The sequence below is a fragment of the Lissotriton helveticus genome, chromosome 5_1 (assembly GCF_964261635.1).
Source record: "Lissotriton helveticus chromosome 5_1, aLisHel1.1, whole genome shotgun sequence".
NCBI lineage: Eukaryota > Metazoa > Chordata > Amphibia > Caudata > Salamandridae > Lissotriton > Lissotriton helveticus.
The window spans coordinates 493,736,757-493,759,261 of record NC_136065.1 but is presented as its reverse complement, the minus strand read 5'-3'; the positions used below and the strand labels follow the sequence as shown (position 1 = coordinate 493,759,261).

The 22,505-nt window shown below is 48.0% G+C and overlaps 1 protein-coding gene across 1 annotated transcript in view; it reads left to right on the top strand.

Moving 5' to 3' along the window:
* Positions 1-22,505, top strand: part of LOC144754692 (arylacetamide deacetylase-like 4) — a 188,630-nt gene that overhangs the window by 80,063 nt on the left and 86,062 nt on the right. The window contains exon 2 of the mRNA XM_078642815.1: positions 8,341-8,566. Within this exon, the coding sequence (XP_078498941.1) occupies positions 8,341-8,566 (226 nt within the window). The remainder of the gene's footprint in view (positions 1-8,340; positions 8,567-22,505) is intronic.

Genomic DNA, 22,505 nt, shown 5'->3' with positions numbered 1-22,505 from the left:
GGGAGTAAAGCGCTGATAGCCTACTTCGAACATGCAACGAGTAAGTATTAGAAAGAAACTATATTACATTTCATAAGTTTTTTACAACCTTTACATCTTGTCTCTGGCCCACTGTTAAGCCACTGTATTAAATGCCATCAGTTCACTTTAGCAGTGTTCTTTTAAAAGCCAAACTTCATATGCCTTAAATCTGTTCTCATAATAGGGAGATGAACCAAAGTGTACTGAACACTGAACCCGGACTGAAGTTAGAATACCCATGCCAAGCATTGCTAGACTAAAAGTGGGAATAATTCTAACAGGGACACCACCAATAAATTAAGAAGGAACACCATTACGCTAAGGCAAGCATTACCGCCTTCGGGTAAAGTCCGCGCTATATAAAAAAGCATAATTAAATAAATAACTACATACCGCAAAACATCCCCGTTACTCTGCCGGCCTGCGACCAGGAAGTCAGGCAGGCCGGCGCGACACCCGGAAACAGGAAGTAGGAGGGCGGGAGCCTACCCCGCCTCCCACGGAAGAGCCGCGATTGAAGCCGTGTTGGGACCACCGGAGCAGGCAGGAGCCTACCCTGCGCCCCGGTGCCTAATGAGGGAAGACGAGTCCTGCTGCCGGGCCCTGCAGCTGAGGAGAGCCGGTGAGTGCGTTGCTGAGCTGCTGCTGCGGGCGGGCGGCGGAGGGGCGGGGGGGGGGGGGAAAGCATGTACGGGCGGGCGGGGGCGGCCTGTGTATGTGTGTGTGCGCGTGTGTGCGTGCGTGCGTGTGTGTGTGTGTATGTGTCTTGGAGTGCGTGTGTGTGACTGTGGGATAGGGGGTGTGTGTGTGAGCGAGTCGATGTGTACGGCGCGGGACGCGGACGCGACGTGCGCGTTCGCGCAGACGAATCCAGGAGAGGAAATGCTAGTGCACCCTCTGGTCCGTCCTTCCCTCCAGACAGCTGACTATACGTCTCCGTCCCTGGAAGCATCCTTTGGATGCTAATTCCAGGGCGAGACCTAAAAAGGGTAGCAGGTCAGACGCAAAAAATTACCGCCCGATCTCTCTCCTTGACTCATCAGTCAAGGTGATGAGTAGAGTTATGCTTGCGAGATTACAGGATTGGGCCGAGCAGAATGGTATACTGGCTGATAGTCAGTTTGGCTTTAGAAAAGGCCGGGGTACGCTTGATCAATGTGTTAATCTTGACCTATTGACCGGGAAGTACACTGAAGCTAAACCTGGTTCTATGTACCTCTGCTTTGCAGACCTGAGTAGTGCTTTCGATATGGTAGACCATGCACTTCTATGTCCGACGCTGCTGAAGCTAGGCGCACCCGAAGGTATAATCTTTTTCCTTGCCAGGTTATATGAGAAATTGAAAACAAGTGTGCGCTTTGGAACTAGAGGAGAATGTACCCCTAAATTTAGTGTTAGAAGAGGAATTAGACAGGGCTGTGTCCTGGCTCCCCATCTATTTATTTTATTTATTAATGAAATTGATGGCATTTTTAAAAAAGTTAATGCTGATGCCCCCCAGATCAATGGTGTACCAGTGCCGGTGTTACTATACGCCGATGACGCTGTTTTACTTTCTAGGACCCTGGTGGGATTACAGCGATTAATGGATAGTTTTTCCTCTTTTATTAAAGATAGAAAATTGGTAATTAATAAAGGGAAAACTTACTCGTTTACTCTCCCCTGAGGCAAAATAGCCGGGGGTTCTACTTACTATCCCTTTTGAAAGCGCGCTGAACTGCATAGACCTCTTAGCACTGATATTGCACAGACTTTTTAAGAATTGTAAATATTTTAATTGTTTCAATTTTAAGCTGGTGTAATTATAGTTGGCTCGAGTGCAGGATTAATCTAGCACCGAGGCGTGTTTTACTCACCCCCCCATCCCGGCGTGGCCGATTGTGGGCTGACGACGCGGGACAGGGGCGCCATCTTGGAGGGAGGAAGGGTTGGCGGTCCAGTGGCAGGACGCCTCCCGCCCTCCGGGATATTTAAGGAGCAGCTTTTGTAAGGCTCGCTGTACTAGTTTACTCTCCCCTGAGGCAAAATAGCCGGGGGTTCTACTTACTATCCCTTTTGAAAGCGCGCTGAACTGCATAGACCTCTTAGCACTGATATTGCACAGACTTTTTAAGAATTGTAAATATTTTAATTGTTGCAATTTTAAGCTGGTGTAATTATAGTTGGCTCGAGTGCAGGATTAATCTAGCACCGAGGCGTGTTTTACTCACCCCCCCATCCCGGCGTGGCCGATTGTGGGCTGACGACGCGGGACAGGGGCGCCATCTTGGAGGGAGGAAGGGTTGGCGGTTCAGTGGCAGGACGCCTCCCACCCTCCTCGGCAGGATATAAAATGATGGGGTTATTCCGTCCGCGCAGCGGGCGCGCCGGCGGCGCGCCAAAGGCGGGCCCGTCTGCGCCCGTCCGCGCCAGACACGGGCCTAGGGCCACCCCCCCTGGTCAAAATGCCCACGCAAGCCTCATCTCATACCCTCGTTCAGCATTGACCGATCTATGCCCACAAATCTCGGAACATTGCATAAGGTACAGCCCTGAGTCCCTGCTATCTAAAACCGTACTGCACTGTAAACATTGTCAAATGTCTACCCCCCTACTAAATAAAAGAGCAGGTAGTGAAAACGTGAAACAAACAAACCAAATCTTCAGGCTGGCTCTGATTAACGTGCGTTCATTACCCAAACACAGGCAAGAGGTAGCCGATGTACTCGCCGATAGGAACATAGACATAATGTTCCTGACGGAGACATGGCTGGATAAAGCCTCTGACCCAGACCTCGTAATAGCCGTCCCACAGGGATACAAATGCCACAGACAAGATAGAATTGGCAAAAGAGGTGGTGGGGTTGCAATAATTGCCCGTGACTGTTTTAAAATTCGCACTACAGCTTTACCCTCAAAGACATGTGAAGCACTTCAATTTGACATTTATCTCTCCCCTTCATACAACTTTAAAGGTATATTACTCTATAGAAGACCTGAAACCCGGGCAGATTTTTTGACAGAAATACTTACCATCCTAGAAACTTCAGGCACTGACAATTCGTTAACTCTGTTAGGTGATTTTAATTTCCATTTGGAACGTGGCGAAGACAAGGACACCATATCATTGCAATCTGAAATGGAGGTCTTTGGTCTATCTCAGCTGGTGAAAGGACCCACTCATAATGCAGGCCATACTTTAGATGGTATTTTCACCAACTTGGACAATATATCAGTGTCCGATGTCTTGCCTATGACTTGGTCAGATCATTATCTGGTCTTGGCATCCATTCAAATTAACAAAACTACAACCGCCTTCACATCTCCCTTACGAGAATTGTTCAAGGTCTGGAAAGATATCAGTATCCCCTGCTTTAAGGAGGCGTTATTGAACTCCACTCCTAAATGGGCAACTGATCCAGATACTGTTATTGAACAATATCACACATGGGTAGGCCAGGCGGCTGACAAACTGGTACCTGAAAAAAGAATGTCCAGAAACAGAAGTTCCCCCTCAGCCCCTTGGTATAACGAAGAGCTGAAAAAATGGAAACAACAATGCAGAAACAAAGAAAGAATCTGGAGGAAAAAATATGATAACGCGGACAAGATAGTGTACAAGGAACTCTTAACTCAATATAAACATCTAATTATAGAGGCCAAAAAGAAGTTTTACACAGAGCAAATCGAAAACGCAAAAAACTCGAACAAGAAGCTTTTCGAAATAACTAAACATCTCACGGGATGTGCCCCAGATCTCAATCCTCCTTGCTCACAAGAGTTTTGCAACTCATTAGCAGCATTTTTCTTCGCTAAAGTAAATGATATATTTTCAGCATTTAACCAAGGCGAAGATCAAGGGATCAGAAAAACAAATATCCCTTCTCCAAGTAATATTCTTTCTTGTTTCGCTGAGGTAACAGATGACAATATTCAGGACATTGTGAAAACAATTAAATCCGGATCAGCTTTGGATCCTTGTCCCTTAAACACTCTTCGGTCATTAATAGATGTTGTAATCCCTGCTATTACTCACATGATCAATCTTATGTTTCGCACAGGAATCTTTCCTAACCAATTGAAAAAAACCGTACTCAAACCACTTTTGAAGAAAGCAGGCTTGGATAAAGCAGAACTTAAAAATTATAGGCCTATAGCGAACCTACCTTTTATTGCCAAAGTAATTGAGAAAGCTATGAACATGCAACTTGCGGGATTCATCGAGCAACACCATCTGCTCGATGAAACACAATTTGGTTTCCGCAAGTTTCATGGGACAGAAACAGCCCTCATTAAGGCAGCTGATGACATCCGATTAATCAGAGACCAAGGTGGAACTGCATTACTGGTGCTCTTAGATTTATCAGCTGCCTTCGACACGGTTGACCATAAGATCTTAGTCAACCGTGTCGAAATGATGGGCGTGCAAGGCCTAGCAAAGGACTTAATAGCGTCTTTTCTAGCAGAGAGATCCCAGGCAGTCATACTGGGCCAGTATGAATCTGCTGAACTATCGCTACCATGTGGGGTACCTCAAGGTTCATCCCTTAGTCCGACACTATTTAATATCTATGTGTCGGACCTCGCTAACACCATCAAAGCGCAAGGGATGAACCTTACCTCATATGCGGATGATACGCAGTTGATACTGGCTGTCAGAAATGATGGGGACATAGTGGCGGAAAATTTCAAGACAGGTATGCTGGCCATTGGGAAATGGATGTCAGCAAACTGCTTGAAATTAAATTCCGACAAAACTGAGGTGGTCACCTTTGGCCACCTCAGTCCTAGTTGGTCCCCTACTTGGTGGCCATCATCTTTCGGAGCTGTACCTGAACCAGTTACGAAAGTAAGAAACTTGGGTGTCATCTTTGACGATAACCTAAATTTTATGGCTCATGCCAATCAGACGGCCTCCAAAGCCTTCTACCAACTTCGGTTGGTAAGGAAGATTATTCCTTTTCTTCCTACCAATGTGGGAAAGACATTGGTTAGCACAATGGTCCTATCAACGCTGGATTATTGCAATGGCTTGTTTGCAAATGCCCAAGTTAAGACAATTAAGAAACTGCAAACAATCCAAAATGCAGCAGCCAGACTTCTCCTCAACATCCCTAAATTTAAACCTATATCCGAATCCTTGAGGAGTCTCCACTGGCTACCTGTTAGGAACCAAATTAAATTTAAGACGTTGTGTATCGTCTATAAGGCACTACATCATCAAGCGCCTCAATTCCTGTGCGACCACCTTGTCCCGTACATCCCCACCCGAATGTTACGATCTGCAGGACAGAATGACCTGGTAGTGCCACGGACTAGACTGGTCAATTGGGGAGACAGACGTTTTTTAGTTGCCGCCCCAAGATTATGGAATACGCTTCCACAAACAATAAGATCAAGCCCAAATCTACTGTCCTTTAGGAAGAAATTGAAAACTTGGCTATTCAACCTTTGAAAAAACTGCACAGATCAAATAGGAGGGTAAAACAGTACAGCGCCGAGATGCCTTCGGGCAATTGTTCGCGCTTAATAAATGTTAAAAATAAATAAAATAAATACACCATGACCTGTGGAGCTAAAGCTAGAGTTTTAAATACCTTTTTTATAGACAGAGAGAAGTTGCAACAGGTAGAAAAATTTTGTTACCTAGGTATTACTTTTTCTAATGATAGGAAATGGAAAAATGAATTTATTAATATCCGGAATAAAATGGCTAAAAATGCCCATGGTATTTACAGATTTGCTGCTAAGGTAGGGGATTGTCGATCAAGGGATATGCTTAAAATTTACCAGGCTAGATGTGCTACTATAGCACTGTATGGGGCAGGAGTATGGGGCCACAGCTGTGTTTCAGAACTGCAGCTGGAGGAAAATGTATTTTTAAAAAAGCTCCTTTGTTTGCCCGTGTCGGTCTCGAATGAATTAATTCATTGAGAGTTAGCAGTCAATCACTTAGCTGATCTATTATGCCTTAGGCCATTAATGACTTGGCGGTCTATATGGCTAGAGGAAGATAAGCAATTTAATAGATCTATTGTTGAGGACTGTTTACGCCTGGATAAATACCAAAATATTCCCTGGTTAAAATATGTTGTTGCCTGTTATTCAACCATATTCAATTTCAATCTTTTAGATAATCCCGGTGCAGCATCTATGATTCCCAAATCTGAAATGAAAAATACTTTCGTGACATTTATGGGGAGAGGGCGGGCAATTGCAGCCGGATCTCTGTCCACTGTTATTTTTTATAATAGGTATATTACAGTGGAAGGTTGTCCTTCGTATTTGACTATGGTAACTAGGAACTCTCACAAGTTTGTACTAACCAGGCTCCGATTCGGAATGGCCCATTATTTGGTAGCCCACCCTAACATTAAGAAACTTCCGACTGGGCCTTGTAGGTGTGACAATGTATCCACCCAGAGCACTGTGCACTTTCTGTTGTTATGTAAACTGTACACACACTTTCGCATCGCATTTCTGAAACCTTTATTTGTTAAATACGGTGTATGTACTGTCACACATGCTATGAATTAAATTTTTGACTTGGAGTCGGCAGACATCTGTTTTTATACTGCGACGTTCTTAAATCAGTGCATCAACGCTAGGAAAAGTATGATTTTTTAACTGAAACATTGAGCAATTGGTTAGTTATGTCTATTTTAATGTTATTAATTATTTATTTTTTTTCAGAACAAATTTTATTGACAATTCAAATATGATCGCAAGATATCCACAGTAAAGTGTTATTAATTATTTCTGATGCGATTTGATGTTATGAAATATGTAATAACAGTTTTCTTACCTTTTTAATATGCTGTATTTTGTTCGTGCTTTTATGGTCATTTATTTGAACTGAATACAGCTTTATGAAATGAAAATATTTCAGTTAGGGCGTTAAACTAATTGATTAGGGATGTGTGATGTCTAACATCTGCCCTAATCTGTGTTATACTTGCTGAGCTATTTATATTAGTGCCCAAACTTGTCTATATGAGCATAATTCAGTAGGAAGAGTGAAAGGCACCTGCCTGATTTCCTTTTTTCCAAAAAGGTCATAGTTTCCTTTTGAGCTTTGGGAAATATAGTGAGAGTGACCCCGATACTTTGAAGACAATAGGACACCATCATTGATGCTTTGACATTCTAACAAATACAATAATTTCCACAGACAACCCCTGCATACATTTTTGCAACTTAGCCCCACTGCAAAGGTTCACATTTTCATTAATGACTTATCTGGGTACCATTAGCCTTCCCATTAATTGACTTGCTTGCAACCCACCCAAGTTTAAAACTATCCTAATTCTCAAACTTCAATAATTTTGGCGAACAGTAGCCAACATATCACAGGTTAAATTAGCCCCTAAAACATTGGTCCATTGCATTGCACTGTATAGATATTACATGTCAAAGATGCAAACCCACTTTTGGGACTGGAGAACTGACAATGCTCATACGTAACATATATATATATTTTTTAGATCAATGCACACAATTCACTAATGCTTTAATTATAGCTTTTCCCCTTTGCTTGGTTGAACTGATAATGTTACATAAATTCTAATAGATATTTATCGATATATAGAGTAAAAAATAGACTGTAACAGAGTTAGATTAGTAAATGAGCTAGCTTTACATTATGTGCCAGGTGAGACACTCTGGGCCTAATTTATGTGTTGCTGAAAAGGGTACTCCTTCGCAATGGCGACAGAGTATCCTTTCCGCCAACATAATGGCCCGCCCGATTTACATGTGGGTGGCCCTTGGTGTAACAACAGCAAAGACTGCACCAGCTCCTCCGTGGTTACACCCCTACGACAGCCCGAGGGACTGAGGGCCATCAAAGGTTGACCTGTATGTCCACCCACATAATTTAGATGGGCGGACATGCAGATCAGTTTTCACTGACAGGAAAACCCTGGTAGTAAAGGGCAGTGAAAAGTGCAAAAATGCTCCACTCAAGAGTTAAAGGTGGGGCATTGTTTTTTATTTTCAAAAATAAAATCCCATGTAGGGATTTTCTTTTTGAAAATAAAACATAATGGTAGGTTTCCTGTATGTTTCTGTGATATTTGATAGAGCCGTATGACAAAGTTACAATACTTTGGCAGAAACTGCTTTAAAAACTTTTCCTGTCAATGCTTTAAATGCACGACCAACATTTCAAAAAGTTTGGCAGTTAGGACCTCTGCGATGGCGACTGAATAATTTACTATGTCACCATGCTGGCAGAGAACGGCTCCTAGATATTAATCCGGGCCCTCTGTCCCTTACTATCTCTGCCTATTTGTCTGTCTCTCTCTCTAACATTGTATCTTTTCTTTTTTAAATCAATAGGCTAAGATTTTTGAAAATCTAGGTGTTTGCAGCCAAGTCGCCTTTACTCGATACGCAAGAGAACAACTCTTCCGAATAAATGTGGGCCAGGACTCCAAACTCTTCATCAAAGACTTGCAGTTTGATGAGATCCCAGTAAGAGTTTACCAACCTAAATCACCATCCTCTGGTCGACGGAAAGGAGTCATGTTCTTTCATGGAGGTGGCTGGATGTTTGGAAGCATAGGTAAGATAGACTATAACAATAACACCTACGTAATAAAAAAAACTCTAAAAGTTATGCCCTGGGAATCCCCCATCAGGTATTGCGGGTATGAAGTAAAATGTTGTCATCTGGTCATTTTTACAAAATTGATTTTATGTGCTTACCCTATGATGACTCCATTATTTGTGGGAGTATGTTCCTGCCATGCACAATAACTTGTGTACCTGCGAGCGTGAACAAAGGGCCCTATTCATAAAGGCAATTTGGATTATGTGTAGTGGTACTTCTGTAGTACTGTTTTATACACTCTTATGTGCAGTGGTGGCTCGCAGGGGAAGGGTGGTGTGGCAGGGAGGGGCAGAGTAGGAGGGTAGTGGATTTGGACATCTGACGGGCAGGAGTAAGGTAAGTAAATAAATACAACTATTTACCTTGCGCTCGCTGCATCGCCGAGTTGGCGATGCAGCGAGCGCAAGGTAAATAGTTGAATTAATTAATTTACTTACCTTCCTTGTATGTCCGACACCACTACCCCCCACCCTGCCCCTCCCCCGCCATGCCCCACTTCCCACAGCACTCCCTCTGCGAGCCGCCACTGCTTACTTACCTTTGTGAATTTGCCATAAAATTTCTAAAATGCGAATATTCATATACAATTGATTGAAATATGGAGGACCGTTCCCCTTTTTGCATGTTTACTGATATGTTGTTGGACATTTTGTGACGATTGTCAAAGACATGTCATATGTTAAAGCCCCCACCCATACTACCTCTTATACTGGTAAAGGTTTTTTCTGACTTAGCTCAACAGTGTCTTTTTATGGTTCCTGTAAATAGTTCATAAAAGACATTCAGTGATATTGGTATTTAAGAAACCATCCACTTTAAGAACGCTTCATATTTATGTATATGAGTAATGCTCCAGCCAGGGCATACTTTAGTTATAAATAAATCTTTATTGCTTGAATAATAATAACCAATGTAATGTAATACATAATAAAGCACGTATGCAAATACACATAAAATCGACCCATCATCATGATTTCATAACTAAAGGATAATTTAAAAACCCATTTAAAATTGTAAGTACTTATGTTGCTTCGAAGTGACTAAATACAAGGTCTAGGGTGCAGTGCGACCACTAATATACAATAAAAACATTAAAATGATAGTTCAATTTGTAAAATCAATTTTCTAAAAATTCATAAACAAATGCTAATAATAATGTGTAGGCCTAAAACCGGTGATCGTTATGGGTGAGGAGTATGAGTGGCCAATTGCGATGTTATCACGTTGTTTGGGGTAACATGAATCAAAATTAAAGTGCAAATACTCCCTCCTTCAAGAATTTAGACATAATTGTGGGAAATTGAGGGTACAGCAGAAGATTTAAGGATGTAAATACTTATTTAGCAAATTCTCCAACAGTTCCCGCCCCCATCCCAGCAGCTAGATCCTTAATCGTCGTCTTGGGCCAAAAGGGGGTGCAGCACGGACCACAGACTAACTTATTGGTGTGAGAAAGTCAGTTTTATTGGAAACAGGTGCACCTTGCATCCAAATTCCTTTGGCCTGTGTCGTACAAAACGAAACCTCACTAAATATTGTTAGTCTACTTTACCCAACACCCCCTCCCCTAAAAAGGTTCCCCCTGCAACAGTTCTAACCCCAAACTTGCAATTCCTAACTTCTCTTCACCTATCTATCTACATAAACTTCCTATGCTCTTTCCCCTTCCTGCATGCTCCGAAGTGACCTTCCCAACCAATAAAACTGTAACTGTACACCGCTGTACCAACCATTACCCAGGAAAATACTCCACTCGAAAAAGACAGCTTCCCTGACTTTTTCGACCCCCCAAACTAGGGCTAATGTCGCTTCGGGTACCTGCATACACCTACTGACCTGTCCAAAGGCTCCTTAGGCTGAATTATGTACAGTTCCATACCATCTTCCCAAAAGCAATACACCACTGCATAACGCAGCTCCGGATGCTCCAGCCTTCCAAACTCCTCCCTATCGCAAAAAATGTTCCTATCCCCTATTAATCCTCTGATGAGCCCTATCTATGGCCGCCGGCCGCTCTGCCCCCCTCCAACATCTCCTGGGTATAAATTCGGACCATATGACATGACAATCGGACCACTGCCTCCGAGTCTCCAACAAATCTGCTTCATCTGTTTCAACAAATCTAAACCCTTGCATTGCACCAAATCATTCTCCCCCAAGTGAATGATCAATACATCTGGACAAACTCCACCCCTAACTAACTTGTTCAGTGCCTGAAACAATTCATGCCACCTCATGCCTCACTTGCTCTGCCAATAACAATGAAACAACCTAGGATCCAATTCTAAATTTAAACTTTTGTGTTTGTCCCATTCGTAATGTTCCGCTCCCTTCATAAAAGAATGTCCTATGATGACTATATGTACAATCCTTCCGCGGCCGGCCCGTTACCGCACTTGCAAAGACACATATGTGAGAAACATGGAAGGAAATTCACCCTTCACCGTGTTTTCCCCATAAAAGCGATGGCCGACAGCTTGCCTGCAATTGTCACTTTGGACAGACCCTTGTCCATCATCGATAGAATCAATTGTACCACCTGTTCGCCCCGCACCCATAAACTGGCATGTCGCAACGCGCCACTGTCCAGGAACTCCTGCCAAGCCTGCTCATATGCCTTCCACATGGAGGTGGCCACTGACCCTCTTACCAGTTGAACGACCCTTTTTCTCCTACTGACCACAGCCCCGCTGGCACCGGCGTCCTGTGTTCGTTCGCCTCCGTGGCTAGCCCATTGAACTTCTGCCACTGCGAACGAGACAAAGCATCCGCAATGTCATTATCCACCCCCGGCACATGCCTGGCTTGAAACAAAATATCCTGTTCCAAACATTGCATCACAAACACTCTCAATAACTTGAGCACCTGCGACTCCCTGGCTGACTGCCTGTTCACGACCTGTACTACAGGCATATTATCCACCTTGAAGATCACCTTCTTGTGTGCCAACTCCCGCGCCCACACGGACAACGCCACCACCAGGGGGAATTGTTCCAAAACGGCAATGCGCCATCCCCCATTCTTCCACTGTGATGGCCATTCCTCCGCGCACCACCTCCTCTGCCAGTACAGTCCAAAACCTCCTGCCCCGCCGCATCGGAGGAGATGGTCACGTCCCATTCCCAGTCTTCCGGGGGGGCCATGGGGATACCATTAAAGTGTTCCACAAAAGCCCGCCACTTGCGCAGATCCTCTTTCGTGCCCGCCGACAAGCGCATGTGATGATGTGGCATTGTCAGGCCGGACAGAGCCAAGCCCAGTCTCCTGCAAAACATCTGCCCTGCCCACCCGGCACGCAAAATTGAAGTGCCCCAAAAGAACCTCGACCTCCTGTATGTCATCTTGTTTTTTACCAACATGGTATCGATCAGCAGCAACATGTGCAGCTTGTTATCTCCCGGCAATCGGGCCTCCATAGCCACCGAATCTAGCTCAATACCCAGAAACGACAGCACCGTGCTGGGACCTTGCGTTTTCTCTGGCGCCAGGGGCGCACCCAGGTAGCCCATGAGCTCTGTAAAACTGTCCAGCTGCTGCTGCCAGTCCGCCGAACCGGGCAGTCCCACCAGGAAAAAATCATCCAGATAGTGCGTCATCGTCTCCTTTCCCGTGCGCCACGAAAAAACCCACTGCAAAAGGTACTGAAACGCTCAAACAAGGCACAAGAGATGGAACACCCCATGGGCAAAGCTTTGTCCACAAATATGAACCCCTCAAACTGTATACCCAACAGTTGGTAATCCTCTGGGTGTACCGGGAGCAGCCGGAAAGCCGACTTGATGTCGCATTTGGCCATGAGAGCGCCCGCCCCTACCGTCGCGACCAACCTCCGCGCCACATCCACAGAGGAGTAGGATACCGACAACAGTTCAGCCGCTATGAAATCATTGACCGACACCACCTCTGGCCAAGACAGATGCTGTATCAGCCGATACTGTCCAGGTTCCTTCTTCGGTACCACCTTGATTGGGGAGATGATCAAGTCCCTAATAGGTGTCATCGTAAAGGGCCCTGCCATCCGGAACTTCTTACCCAACTTGTCCCGCACCACTGCCCTGTGCACCTTGGCAGATTTCAAATTTTCGGCCCACCTTGCCGCCCGCGGACCCTCGTACCCCAGCCGGAAACCCTCCCGAAAGCCCTGCCGCAGCAATTCCGCGTCCTCGATCCGTGGATAAGACGCCAAGAAGGTTTCCAGCCGGTCCTGCTTAATTGGCGTAAGAGACTTTTCCCATTGTTCCCTGTCCCTCATACCCCCTCTACCCCCCCGGCTGCTGCCCCACCGATGCGGACTGCTGACCCTGACTGCTGCCTCCTGTCCCCCACCATTGCACCACCGGGTGCCGTCCCGTGCATTTTGAACATTCGTGCCTGAACTTATAATATTGCCTCGCACAATTTCCCTTATTGAAGTCCCAGCACACTCCAATTGTGCCCCCAGCGGGGTTGCCTCCCTGCCCAACCCCTCCGTGGGTGTGACGGGCCGGAAAGGGGCGCGGCACGAGCGGTAGCCCACTGGCCGTGTATGCCGTCTTATCGAACTTGGCCCCTCCCATGGTCTGCTGGTATGAGACAGATTCAGATTCAGAAAATGCTTTATTCGATTTTAGATACTTGATAAAATCATAAAATCAGAAAATAAAAAAAAAATCAATTCATTTAAAATATACATTAAGAAGTACATTACATAGACAACTAGCCCAACAATACATAATTTTACAGTTTAAAAGCTAACAAGTTATGCTTTTCCTTTTCCTCCATATACTTTTTAAAAGTCCATTCATGATTCCAATACAGTACACATTGTCCAATAATTGTAAAAATAGGAAAGCCGGACGACATTGCCGCCACGCTCCCTGCTTTAAAAAAGGCATAATCCATCTGGCACGTTCCTTAGCATAAAATTTACAATAAAGGATCATGTGCATTGTTTTTTGGGGTGCTAAATTATCGCACGGGCAGTCAATTTCCCCCCATTTTGCCTCCGGGTCCCAGGCCAGCTGCACCTAAAACTCCTCGTCATAGTGCGACCAGGTGTACCCCCTGTACCTGACCTGCACCCGCCGGATCACATCCATATATTTAAAAAGAGCAACGGACCTGTCAGGGTACTTTTCACAGTACACACTGGCAATTATCAGGAAACCTGCCGACCAGTTCTCGATGTTCAGGGGCACCCTCGCCCTCTGGGGAGCTCTATCTCCACTTCCTTGGACCCTTCTTTTGCCGTCAGTTCCCAGTGCAGGAACTTTAAGATATCCTCCTGAGGGGTTTTGTGGATCCTCAGGAAACTAGTACACTATCTCTCCCCCGATGCCTGGAAACAGGTTGCTGTGGCCCTCATTTTTCCTCGCCTAGACTACTGCAATGCCCTCTACCTTGGCATCAGCAAAAAGCTTATTCATCGCCTCCAAATTATCCAAAATGCTGCAGCCAGGTTTGTTGTGGATGCCCCCAGACGTGTTTCTGTTTCAGGAATCAGAAAAAATCTCCACTGGCTGCCTGTACAGGCCAGGATTAACTTCAAGGTCCTTGTTCTTACTTACCGTGCTCTACACGGCCTGGGTGCTGAGGACATTGGGTCCCTCGTGTCCTTCTACACCCCGGGCAGGGCCCTGAGATCGGCTCACAAAAATCTTCTGACGATCCCTCGGACCGTCAAGGCCAGGTGGGGAGGGAGGGCCTTTTTCTCCCTTGCCCCCAAACTGTGGAACACGCTTCCAGCTGACCTTAAGGGCCAGCCATCTCTTGCCCTTTTTCGTAAAAATCTAAAAACCTGGCTTTTCGCAGAGTCCTACCTGTAAATTCGCCTCTCTCAGGTTCCTCCGACCACTCAGCTGCTTTTTCCACCAGATGCGCCTTGATGCCTCCGGGTTACGTTGAGCCATATAAATTCCCAATTCATTCATTCATTCATTCATTCATTCATCCACGTACTCATCCTTCCATATTTTCTCTTTGGTGGCCAACGACAAATGAGCCCCCAAGGACTTTGTGATTCCCATATATGGCAGCTTCCGCACCGGGACGTCATGGCTCTCTTTACCCCCTCTTGGGCTCCCCATGCCTTCCTTCCTTTACCCCACCGCTGCGCTCTTGTTTCCTGGACCCGCCTCCTCCGGACCCACGCCCGTGTCCTTCACATATGTCCCCTTAATCAAGCGCACCTCACCATCCTCCCCACCCATCCCCGCATCCGTGCCGACCGAGACCCTGGCCGTGCCGACCGAGACCCTGGCCCGCGATGCACCCACCCCTGGCCCGTTCTCTACCTTGTGCCGTGCCTTACCTGGCGTTCAGGTCGGCGTCCGTACCGGATCCCGCCGCCTAACCAGTCGTGCAGGTGGGGCCGTCACTGTATCCTCCTTGCTCCGCTTGGTTGCACCTCTCTGCAAATGACTAGGCACAGCATTATTCCGAGCCCCCGTCCCCACTCTCACCCCGCCCCTGTTCCACTATTTCACCCTCCTCCACACTCTCCTCATCGTAAATCAACTGCAATGGGCCGCCCCCCTCGGACTCTAACCCTGGCAACCCTGTGCCTCTTTCTGCCCGGTTTGTCCAGAGGCTGCCCTCCGCGGGCTCCAGCCTGCTCAAGCCCGCCTGGTCCCTGCAGGCATGCAGCAATTCACTCAAATCCACAGTCCCTCTCTGCTGTCCTGCACGCTGCTCCTCTGAGTCCCGATCCACACTATCAGATCTCCTACCCCGTCCCCCGACGGCGCATCGAAACATCGGGGTGGAGCAACTGGGGACCTGTCGCCCCTCCTCCCATCTGTTTCCACTATGTGGTCACTCGTGGGAGTGAGAGCGCGACCGCCCACATAAGGCAGAGCCGGCCCATCCTCTCGGTGGTTTGGAGCCTCATGCCGCTCTCCCGAGCACCTTGCCATCCTATCCTGCCAAAAGAAAGTGGAGCCCGATATGCTGGGGCTAAGCCTGCCCCCTATGCCGCCACATCCCCAAACCCCCCCCACGCGCCCCCATCCCCCCCATCCCCGTCCCATTCCGAACGCACTGGAGGAATGCCCCCCCCCCGCCGAGACGGGGTGGAACGCCATACCCCGTTCCCCCTCCCCTTCTCCTGACACCACACACCCTCCTCAAAATCGTCCCCCTCTCTCCGTTCCCCTTCGCTCCATTCCAGCGACTCCAGCTCCCAACAAACTGCGCCACCCCCTCGCACCCCCCTCAAGACCCCAGAACCACCAATAAAACCCGCCAGGTAGGACGGCCCCCCAACCCCATTCGGCCGACCACCTCTTGTGCAGACCTTCCAGCAACCTCTCCAGCCATTTCCCCCGCGTCCAGTGATGGCATGGGTCCCCAGCGCGGAAGGTCCACTGCACCCCCTGATCCACACCCTTCGCTTCCCTCCCCCGCTACCTCCTGGGCGACCCCCATGCTCCCCTTGTGTCTCCCCCATGCATGCCCCTGCATCATCCCCCTCCCCTGCCCCTTGATACCTTAGGCCATACCCCTGTACCCCCTTTCTCCCCCACCTGCCCATCTAGCACCCTCAGTCCCCCCCCTGCCCCTGCCCCTTCCCCCTCCTTCTCACTGTCCAATAGCAAAGGTGATGACTAACCGCTAGACACCGGCGCCGAGGCGTCCCCCCACCGCCCTGCTCGTGTACTTCCTCCTCCACCGCTCGCGGTGTCTTCCCGCCCTGCCCCCTCAGCTGTGCACCACCCGCCAAGCCCTCCCCCCCCCCCACAGGCTTCTTCTTCCATGAGGGACACGCACCATCTGTCAAGCCCCCCCCCACAGGCTTCTTCTTCCGTGAGGGACATGCGACCCCCCAGCACCGTCCCAAAAAGCTAACGGTGGCCGAGGGGCATGCGTTGTGCAGCCGCGCCCCCTGCCTCCCCAGTCAGGCGCTTCCGAGCCCGCGGCGGCTCACAAGTGATCACTGCCGCTGCCACTCTGCTCGAAACCCGTCGGGGGGGTCCTTACCTTAACTTCGGCCGCAGTATGTCAGTGCGGCCCGCGTCTTCTAAGAGGCAAAAAACCTCCAACACCCTGGGGTCCTCCATACGCACCATAACACCAATCAAAATGCTCCGCCGAAAGCTGAAACACCCAACGCTCTGCCCAGGTCCACCACGCACGTCGCAGGCCACCGCCGCCAAATCCCAAAGCACCACCACCAAAGCACGTAACAAGCTCAAGCCCACTGCACCTCCCCGCCAGCTATCGTGTCACCAACCACCAAAATGGTGGCCCATGACATAAAATGGGCGGCTATATATTAGCCCCAGCCCAAAATTAGCCCAAAACCAGCCCAGGGAGCCCAGCATCGCCCAAAGAGCCCAAACCGCCCACTGAGTCCTGCCTGGCCCCCGGCCCATAACCCCCCGGGCAGAACCTTATGCCCCGTTTCTTTCACTTGTGGCACATGAGCTTCTGTGGGTCCCCCCACGCCAGAGCAGCACAGGCAAAAGACGTGGTGACATTCTCTGGCTTTTGATGTATAACCGACAGACGGCGTGCCCTAGCTCCTTCTAACGGTGTTTTAATAAGGGTAATAACCCCAATCTATACTTCAAGAAGTGCACCTTGGCCCTGTTACTGTAAGTTTAGCTTCGATAATAATCATGTGGTTTTTGCCTGGTTTAATTTTTAAGTGGCATCCACCCATGACTGTGCTTAGCCACTTTGTCTTTGTCCTCAAACATTGAGAACAACTATGCACTAGATTTGGTTAGGTTTTTGAACTCCTGGCTGCCTAGAAATAAACCCCAAGCATTTGTGTTGCCAAAGATCAAGAGTTCAAGATCTAGTTTAAATAGACGCGTGCCGGGGAGCTCGGCCTAAGTTCCAGTTCATGCCAAAGGTGACAGCCAAAGGAGCCCTCTGGTGCCATCCTCAGCCTATGCAACAGGAAACAAAGGCAGCCATCTGTGCCAGACTGTTTGGAAGTGACAGATTCTAGCCTAATTTGTACAGATGATGCATTTGGAGGTAGGAGTGGGCAGCAAATTATGCTCCGCTGGCGGAGTTTGCTCAGATTTTGGCAATCTACAGGGGGCGCTGAATGGAAGCATGGACGGTGATGCTTGCTACTCTATGGTTCTACTAGTTAGCGGGGCTCTTGTACCAGATGGAGCCGCTGTAGCCATCCAATTAGCACGCTGCTTTCCGTTGCTGGCTACCGGTCTCCTCGGTGGATAAACCGCCTGTCTCTGCAAGTCTGCAGTCATGCATTCACAGGGCAACTACCGGCTGGGTCAGAATGTGCAAGAAGTCGCTATGGTAATTCTATATACTTTTTCATTCGTGCCATGATTTCAGAACAAATATGGGAAAATCTGAAGAAAAAAAGTATGGGCAATTTAATTTCTTCAGTCCGACTGCAGTGCCACACATTAATATAATGTAGATGCAGCAGCCACAATCATCTGAACTTCGTTTCTTGCACCCAGGTGGTCCCAGCCGCTCCTCTCTGTTCTCACACTCACGCCCCCTGCAATGATACCTGTGATACTCTGTCTCACATCCACTTGTTCGTATTGGTCGCGTGAGATCGCATTGGACAGTAAAGAATGACAAAGCCCACACAGGGCCCTCATCTGACACCGATCCAAATTAGTGCTTTCCCAAGTTCCTCATACCCTTCCTGACTGACCCCGTGTGACCTCATAGTGTGTTGTTGTGGCGAGTACCTTTACACTGGGTGGCACAATATTTTCTATGTAACTGCTGCTGGCAACTTGTGCACTGTCATGTTGAAGGATGGGCTGGATTTCTATAGCAATGGCTTTTAAGTGAACAATCATAAGTATACTCCGCCCACGTGCGAAACTCCGGGGAATCTCATGGAGTTTTTCGTTAACGCCACAGAATTCTACAGAGTGAAACTCCGTGAGCTCCACCCACCCCTATTCTGAGGTAGTTTGAAGATTGACCTGTATATTTTAAGAACCATCCTTCCAGGGTGGCACAATCCCTTACCCCGGAGTGCCTCGCTCCCATAGGTGTGAGTTGGGAGGATCTTAGCCAGGCGGGCAACTAGAGCCAAATTTCGGAGGGGGGGGGGAGGCCGAAAAATATTTTGGGGGGGGCTAATTCTTCGAACTATAGACAGAGTGACTGAAAGAAGGGGTTAGAACACAACACAAGCCTAATTTACAAGTAAATGGTCTGTTAAAGACCTGTTAAGTACTCGGGATGCGGCTGCAATTAGATCGTCGCCAGCCCGCAAAGCTGTGTCAGCCCGGGCTGATTCACACGACGGGGGGGGTCCGTCATGAGCACAGGAAAGCCGACGCTCATGACGGAACCGTTCCGTCATGAGCATCGAAGGGGTTAAGTTTGTTATATAGAGACATCAGGCAGAAAGCGTTGCCCTTCTTCCTTACCTCCTTGGTCACTATATCTTCCATTTCCATAAAAATAAACTCCAAGATACTTGAAGCGTTTTACTGATTCGATTCTTTTGTCCCCCCCCCCAGAAACCAGGTATGCTCCTGTGCATTTTTTCCTTGCACTATTAATATTTTTGTTTTTTCCTGTTAATGGTCAGCCCATTTTTTACAGAGAAGGCGATGGTTACATCAAACAAGCGCTGTATGCCAACCTTGGTTCTACTTGAAAATAGTAGGTCATTCACATACAATAAATTCTTTAACTGGAAGCCCACCCAGTTTGTGTGAATCACTTCATTTAATAAAGGAGTAAGGTTGGCAAGAAACAAGTTAAATAAGGTTGGAGTCTAGGCACATTACTGCTTCAGCCCTTGCATTGTTTTAATTTTCCTAGAGTAATTGGGAACCATCCCATACCTTAATCATGACCCACTTGTCAGTGTGTAGTAGCTCGAAGGCTTTCAACAAACCACTCTGGATGTTTAGGCTGGCCTGTTCCTGCCAAAGCTTTCCCTCATCCACTATATCAAAAGCTGATTTAAAATCAATAAAACTCAAGCCAACTGCCATGATGTTTACTGTGGTCCCTATTTGTTTTATGTAGCCGGTTTGTTTCACAGGAATAATGGAGTGCGCCTCAGCCCAATGATGTAATTCCTCTAAGGGACGCCTGTATAGTATTTTGCATTATTGTCAAATAGGGCTACTAGATGGTAATTTCCAGGGTCACCCTTGTCCCCTACCTTATATATTGGGGGGAGAACTGAGCCCTTCCATGAGGTAGGAATGCTGTGGAGCTGCATAGCGGTTTTAAAGACCGTGGCCCAGAACGATGATACTCCTTGTAAATCACTGGTGGGATGCCATTCGGGGCCGGCGCCCCTTCCCTGCATCCCCTAGCAATGTGCCTCTGAACAGAGCATGAACTGACGGCGCACCAGGCTGATATTTAGACCCTCTCCCTATGTGGGAATTTGCTGTGAGATTACTGGACCCAAGTATTCTGAGTTCCACCTATGTTGTTCCTTCTGTGCCCCTTGGTTATAATGACTGAGCCGGAAATAACACCAGGTGGCTCCAGAGATATTGAGGTGGCCACCCTTGGGTATGATCTGTTGATCCCATTAACGGTTTGCCCAGAGGGAGTGGAGTTGTTGTATATGAATAGTTTAGCCTCTTGTGTCAATACAGGTAAGGAGGCAACCATACACTTTATGCATTTGAGATTAATCGTGTAACCTGGAATTCCCTGATCCATTGCTGGTGCATGAGCTTCTAAGCCTATGGCTAGAGTTAATTATTTTGTGTCCGTTGATTGCTTTCAAATTATACGCAGAATCCATAAGCAGTAACAGGGTGCAGCAGTAGAAGGCTAACAAATGTATAGTCAATAAGTGATGCTCTGGAACTGGTTGAACACTAAGGCACAGGTGGTTTATTGGGGTTATACTGGCCATTTAATGCTCTAACGCCTAAATGTTCTAGGTTACCTTGTAAACCTTCAGCCTTTGAATATCTCGGCCTCACTCATAATTTTCTGAGTCATCTCAAAAGAGCCCCATACTACTTTAGTTGATTCATTTAGCTGAGCAGGGCCTGTATCAATACATTCAATTGACTTGACTTGACCTGACACTGAATTGTTTGGGGCGGCCTCGCCCATCCCATCCAGTGGCCGAATGAGCCGGAGGATGTTGCCTCTATTTAGGATATCAAAAGGGCCCCTGGAGATATTCAGGGTGGAATAAAGTGCAAGGCAATTTTGGTGAACTTCTGAATTCTTCATTGGGGGCTTCTTGTGCCACTCTTGTTGGATACACTCTGCTTTCCCAGTCGGTGATTGCTGCAGTTTCTCTTGCAATATAGAAATCCCTAATTGGAGGAGTATGAAGTCTATGCAGATTAAGGTAGGCAACACCAGCCCCAGTGCAAGTAGGTATGTTTCCTACTTCTTTGCATGGTCTAATTCTGATGTTTAGAGGAGGCCCCATATTTGATGCTGTCCTGGCATCAGTGTGGGTTTAATGTGCTGAGAAGTTTGATATCAAACGTGTCAGTCTTCGGTTGGTGGCTGCAAGCAGGCAGGCCACGCGGCTGTGGGTGCTGAACTCCTGGTCACTTACTCAGGGCAAGTGGGGAAGTAGAGTAGGGTAGTAGTTGCACTTCCAGCGGCACTCGGGCGGCTGGGTGCAGGGTGCTTTTGAGCCGTCGGGCGCTCAATGTTATTCAATAGAAAAGGTAAAAAGGGAACAAAGGCTACAGACTCTGGGATGGTGATTCTTCAGGTGCGACCACCACTTCAAAAGGTAAGTTGGGATCTTGGAGAAGAGGTAGGTACCCCAAAGGAAGGCACAGGGAGCCGCAGGGCGCCGGGTACAGGGATGTCTTTTGGTGTCGGGAAATCTTACCCTCAGCTGGTCGCGGTTGGGGGGGGGTCCCCTGGTTCTGAGGCTGCAGGCATCGTCTGGTTCGTCGAGGAGGATCTTTGGGCACTGGACTTCGGGTCCCAGTCGCCGGGGGGACGTCCTCGTGGTCTTGGATCACTCGGGCACTGGCCGGGCTCGGCGGGTGCAGAGTGGGCTGGATTTGTGGTTCCTGGCTGGCACCAGGGGTATGGTTGTTGAAGCAGGGCCTCTGCTTATGGGAGTCCCAGTCTTTCAGAGGGTCAAGGCAGGCAGGTCCTCCGGGTTTCCCAAGGTTGCTGTCCGCAGGAGTCGCTGGGATTAAGCAGGAGCAGGTTCCAGGATCGACAGGCTGGTAGGGCTGGGGCCACGTCAGTTGGTGTCGTCCTGTTGTTAGCAGCTGCACGGCAGGTCTTCTTCTTCTTGATCTTCTTTCTTCTTTTCTTATCGGTATCGGAGGAAGGAAGGTTCAGGGTGCTCTCAAATACAAAGTTTAAGGGCGTTACAGGTAGGGCAAGGGCAGGGACCAATAGGTCCCTATCCTGGGGTGGGTATACACCCTAGCCTGCTCCTCTCCTGTGGGAGGGGGGCAGGAGCCTAGCTGTGATTGGGCAGGGCTCCCCATCCCCAAGGTGGCCGGAGCCCGGGGTTGTGCTTCACCTCGCCTCTCCCACCTGAGGGGTGGGGTTGGCACAGGCTGGCACACCCCCCTTCCTGACATAGGGTTTTCCGCCAGTCTTCCCGCCAGAGTGAGGGTTAGAACTGGTGGGGGCCAGTTGCTGAGTACAGCAAGTGGCCTGGAGAAGCTCACAAAGGCGGCATGCCTTTAAAGCTTCCCCCTGCCCATCCTGGGGGAGGAGACCTAGCACTTCGCCCAGGATGTGTATTGTTGCAGGCCCAGGAGAGCGGGGGGCTCTCCACCCTGGGGTCCAGCAACATGTCTGCTGTGTGGCAGCCTTGGCAGCTACTCAGACCAGACGTGGATTGGAGGATGGGTTTCAGGGGGCATCTCTAAGATGCCCTCTGTGGTGCATTTTACATTAAATCCCACACTGGCATCAGTGTGGGTTTAATGTGCAGAGAAGTTTGATATCAAACTTGTCAGTCTTCAGTGTGGCCATT